Genomic DNA, 5,111 nt, shown 5'->3' with positions numbered 1-5,111 from the left:
TCCCGAGCCTTCCCGGGGCGCAGGAGTTCCCGGGAGCACCTGCCCCCGCGGGGGGGCCGAGCGCCGGGCGCCGTCACTTGGGGGCGGCCCCGAGCGCGGCCGAGCCGGGGTCGGGCCGGGGCTGGGATCGGGATCGGGATCTGGATCTGGATCTGGCTGCTCGGGAGGCTCCGGCCGCAGCCGCTCCCGGGTGAGCCCTCGGCGCGGGAGGCGGCGGAGCGTGGTCCCCACGGTCCCGGCTCTCCCGGGTATCCCGGCTTCCCGGAGGCACCGCCGGGCAGGATCAGGAGGAGGATCAGGATCGGGATCGGGATCAGGTCAGCGGGGCGCGGGCTCGGCGGGTCCTGTGGGGTGTTTCAGTGGGGCCCCTCCCGGCGCTGTGGCTGCAGCGGCGCCTGTTGCTTCTCCCCGCTCGCCCCCGCTCCATCCCGCCGGGAGCAGGGCTTTCCAATAGACGCGGCTCCTGGGAGGTAAATGTTTATTCTCGCAGCGAGCAGAGCTCCGGAACTTCAGTCCGCCTGGTAGGTCAGTAAATAAAGCGCTTTAGTGGCGTAGGGCAGTGGGGTCAGCAAGCGCTGTCAGTAGTGACACCCAGCTGCAGCCGAGCTCTCTAAGGTGGGAGCCCCCCTTCCTCCCCTCCCCAGGCTTTGACAATTAACTATAAAAAAGGGGTATGTGGGGCGTTGCAGTGGGGGAAAAATGAGATTGTTTAAAGGATGTTCAGGGGGGAGCCGCTGGAAGATGAAACTGGCTGTTTGAGCGGTACATAGATAAGGGAGGTAAGAGTATGAGGGGATGTCAAGTGATCTCCAGCCCCATCGGCCAGCACTCACGGTATCTATCGTGCTGCTGTGATAAAAATACCTCCCCATAACACTTGCAAGAAGGATAAGGAAGCACCTCCTTTGTGTGTCATCGTTTGCTCAGCTTTGCATGGGGCAGGGTAAGATGCTAAGTAGCAATTTGACTGTGCGTAGGTGCAGTTCAACATGTGCTTTTGAAGATTTGCATGTGCAACTCTTCGTATGTCCAGAGCCAAAAAGGTTGTTTGCAATTTCGGGTTTTTAATTTTAAGGTTCTGGCAGTAGGGGAATCACTGAGGGGCGCTTTTCTGCAGTTGTTTTGTTGGGTTTTTTTTAAAGATGAATATATGAACAAGTGCATGAAGGACTTCATTCTGAAACTTGTATGGAAAGAGCAGGTGGGAGAGCAAAGGAAGCGGAATTCCAGCTTTCCATGTTTGTTTATTGGCTTTGCCTGTGTTCCTAACTTTTGCTTGCATCTGCTGTATGAACTTGTTTAAAACCAATGAATCTTTATGCATCTCTCCATCTTTCTAATGGAGTAGAACTCAGTATACAAGGAAAGTGAAAGGTCAGATTGGGACAAACATAAGCAAATATGGGTTGTTGTTTTTTAAATTATATGGATTTTCTATCCACTTGCTCGAGAACAATAGTGAGGGCCTCTTGAACCTGCAGGAAACCTGGTGTAAGTTAAAGCAGAGGGAGAACTCAAAAGAACCTTAGCTTTGTCTTGAGTACAGGTATAGCTTGGTACCAGAATATGAGAAAAAATAGTATGTAAAAATAAAAATATAATTTATAATATATAAAATAATTTCAAGTCCCCAATAACAAGATTTAAGCTGAGGGACAGCTCAAGACTAGTCTCACCACTGGCTGCTGAAGTTTTTCCTATCTGTTGTAGAGGCACATGACTTGCCTGTAGCTCTTTTGAACCAATGTTAACATCTCTTTTGAAAACTTAAATGCTTTATTTACCCAAGCCAGGTAGTAATCAAGTGTCTTGGCAAAATATATAGCAGCTTATCTATCGCACATCTGGGACTCTGCCCTATGGAAAGCCCAAATTAAAGGGAGGGGACAGAAACAGGTTGATCTGTGTGACTGAAACATGGTAGGAATGGGGCTGGGAGCATTGTTCCCTGATTCCATGTTCCCTGGCCGCTTTCATCTCCCATCCCAGGAAGCAGAGGATTAGAGGGATGGTGGTAGAGGGCACTGATCCTGCCATCCTGATTTCACTCCAGCAGCCCTATCCACATGAAGATAAGTAGGGAAGATGGGAAGGAATAGGTAAAGATGAGATAATAAGAGCTATCTTCCCCTCACTCCTCCTGTATCTGATCTCACTTCATCTTTCTTAACGTGGTGCCAGCAGTGTGGAAGAGTGATCAGGGTGGGTGTGTGTGTAAACAAAGGGAGAATGTTTTGGTGTAGGCACAGACCACAGAAGTGTTTTCTGGGTTCTTGAATCCATTCTCCCAGTTTCCTGTCATGCTTGTTACTCTGAGTCTCTTGGGTCCTCCAGACAGCCCATGAAGGCTCTGAGGCAGCAAAATGTGACTCCATGTGGTAGAGAGTGTTTGAATGAAGGATAGGAAGAGAACAGATGGACAAGAGTAGAGTGGAGACCTTAATAATCACCTTCCCAAACACTTTGATAGTGTCAGCAAACAGGCAGGAAAGGCAGAGGGAGAATGTCCTATGAGTGCAGAAGAAGGGAAAATGAAACAGAACAAGACCCAGTGAGACACCTCTTTGTTATTCCATGTGCAGCTCTGCTTCCAGCCCTCATTTACCTAACTTGTTTCCTGTTTGCCTCTTTCTGATCTCTCTCCTCAAAACAAACAAACAAACTCCCACAAAACCCTACAAGGCACTTGTCCCTATACACTGCTCTCACTCTTATTAGGCTACTCTGAGGCAGACCAGAAACTAAGTTCATTTTCCCTGCAGCTAAGGATTCGTTTGAGCTCAGATAGCCTTGACCTGGTAAGATCAGCAAACGACTGTGCTCCTACAGGTAAAGCAGGGCCTCAATGGGCCTCTGCTTATTAGCAAAAAATCCGCCTTCCTCTTGCTTCCTTCCACCCAAAAACACATTTACAGAAATAGGATGAAACCTCCTCCTTTTAGAAGTCTGTAATGTGATGATTTAGTTTATCAAAGCGGAGAATGATGAACAGGGAAATGTGTTTTATGGTAATGATCACTCACTATAGGTACAAAATCGCTGAACATGCTGTACAAAGAAAGGCTTTTCTGTGTTTTCCAGAAATAGGCAACAGTGTAGAAATAGCAACGCAGCAGAAGATGACATTGTTTAGGGCAGTAGATTAGAACAGTCAGAAGTCACTTTTCTGTCAGTGAAGTTGCATCATTCAAGTCTCTGGGGATGTTTACCATTTCTGTTTGCCATCTCATACCCAGAGATCACTTCAACCTCTTTAGGTACAACCTTGAAAATCTTGTAAGCTGCAGAATAGGGTTTAGCAGCAGTGGCTGTCCCTGGAGGGACACTTGCTCAGTTACCAGAGTTCCGTAAATGTGTATGAAATAACTTTGCCTCAGTCAATGCCCCGAAAATTGGAAAGTTTGACTAGTGGGTTATTTTGAGTTCTTCAAATTCTCCCCAGTTTGCTTTTGTCTGTTCAATGCTCTCAACTCACCTGTTACTTTGAAGATGAAGAAACTGAGAGTCCCACCTTTGCTCAGTCTGTTCTTTGACTTTGTCTAAGCACCAGCTCCGAGGTGATGTCTTTGATAACCTGTGGCAGGTGGAATTTCTTCCTGTCACACCTTTGCAGTATTTTAGTTCCTCTTTTACACAGGTGCACATTAAGCAACAAAATAAAGGCGCTTCTTTTTTTGTAGTTAGATGCCTCTGCCTATGCTTTAGCATGATCTTTTTATTTCAAGTCTCTGTGACCTGGTAACATTACAGTTACCTCTTTTGTTTCCATCTCCATGTGTTTATTTGCTATAAAACCATTTCCCAAGAGCACTTTGCTCTTATCTGGCAGTTCATTGATGCAGAGAACAAAGCAGTTATATTAAAAAGATAATTTCTTTCTGAAATAAACATAAAAAGTAAATCCTGATGGCACTGTTGCCAGTCTAGGTCAATTTGTGTTTATAATGTGCATCTGCCAAGTTCCAATGTAGTGGTTTAGAGGACTGTAAGCATGACCTGGATTTTAAACTCTAATTTGATAACCTGTAAAGCAAGACTTCATGAATATTGTGTGGTTCGGTAGTATTTCTTCAAAACCTGTGACTGAAACCTGATGAGGGAAAAGAACTGTATATTTTCATACAGATCAAAAAGGAAAACTTGGTATCTTCAAATGCCTAAGACAGGGCATTATTTCTGTTAGACCATCAACAAACAAATGGGGAGCCATTAGTGGTTTTCTCAACTCTATGTATGTGTTAGATAAAATATATTGTGTTTCTATGTTCAGTTGAATTTCCTGGGTTAAAACTGAAGTAACAGGATAAAAGTTGAGGATTGAATACAGGCTAAAACAGAGCACTTTTTAGAGGGGGAAAGATAAGAGACCTGATGGTGACCAGATAGCAGGTGTCATTATTTACTGTTCCGTGAATGGTAAAAAATGGATCTGACTTCCAAAAATTTGCAAGTACGAACTGGTGATTGTATGGGAAGCCTTTGCCATATCACCCAAGGAAATGGCAGCAAATTGATGATGGTTTCCTGAAGTGCATGTGAATTTGGAGGAAACAGATCAGCTGATTCTCCTTCAACAAAGCCTTGAATTGGTTTGGAGGTGTGAAATCAGACTGAGTGCTCAAAGTCAAGAAAAATACAGGTCCAAAGGATGCCTCTGTTACAAGTCTTGCCTATCCAACGCTGACTGTGAGTGTTGTTTTCATTAGAGCAACATAACATGTATGAATATTCATAGAGAATGATTCACTTGCTGGTTGACTCTTCATACTCTTTAAGATCAACAGATTGTGTGCCAGTTAAAGTAATTAGTAAAGATAAATCTAAGATGTTGCATTCTAATCTGGATTTCCAGCACTTACAGTATGGGAACTCCTGTTTTAATTTATCCTCTTCTGAAAACAAGTCTGGTTGGTCTCCACGTTCAGAGGTGACTTAGCTGGGAATGCCTTCTTATTTCTGTGTGTGCTGCCATTAAAAAAAAAAAGTAATTTTATTTCCAATTTGCACTATTTTCAACCCAAACTTTATTTCAGAAATCAAGTTTGGACAGGGGAAGATATTTGCCAAGTGTCTCTCGAATGCAGTGAATCATATTTTTAGTCCTTACCAGT

At 44.6% G+C, this 5,111-nt stretch overlaps 1 protein-coding gene across 8 annotated transcripts in view; it reads left to right on the top strand.

The window, feature by feature from the left end:
* The window catches only part of PPFIBP2 (PPFIA binding protein 2), a 98,385-nt gene that overhangs the window by 4,486 nt on the left and 88,788 nt on the right, over nt 1–5,111 (top strand). For 6 of the 8 annotated variants that reach the window (XM_032112942.1, XM_032112941.1, XM_032112939.1 and 3 more), the window contains exon 1: nt 114–317. The exons of 1 other annotated variant lie outside the window; for it this stretch is intronic. Coding sequence is in view for 1 of the 7 variants with exons in the window: in XM_032112943.1 (XP_031968834.1) it covers nt 475–521 (47 nt within the window). In the remaining 6 variants the exon portion in view is untranslated. Of the gene's footprint in view, nt 1–113; nt 318–446; nt 522–5,111 lie in introns of those variants that run through there. One more of the 8 variants, XM_032112943.1, reaches the window with a different exon arrangement.

Source organism: Corvus moneduloides, chromosome 6 (genome assembly GCF_009650955.1).
Source record: "Corvus moneduloides isolate bCorMon1 chromosome 6, bCorMon1.pri, whole genome shotgun sequence".
NCBI classification, from domain to species: Eukaryota; Metazoa; Chordata; class Aves; order Passeriformes; family Corvidae; genus Corvus; species Corvus moneduloides.
Note: the sequence above shows the minus strand (reverse complement) of the source record. Positions and strands in the feature narration are given on the sequence as shown.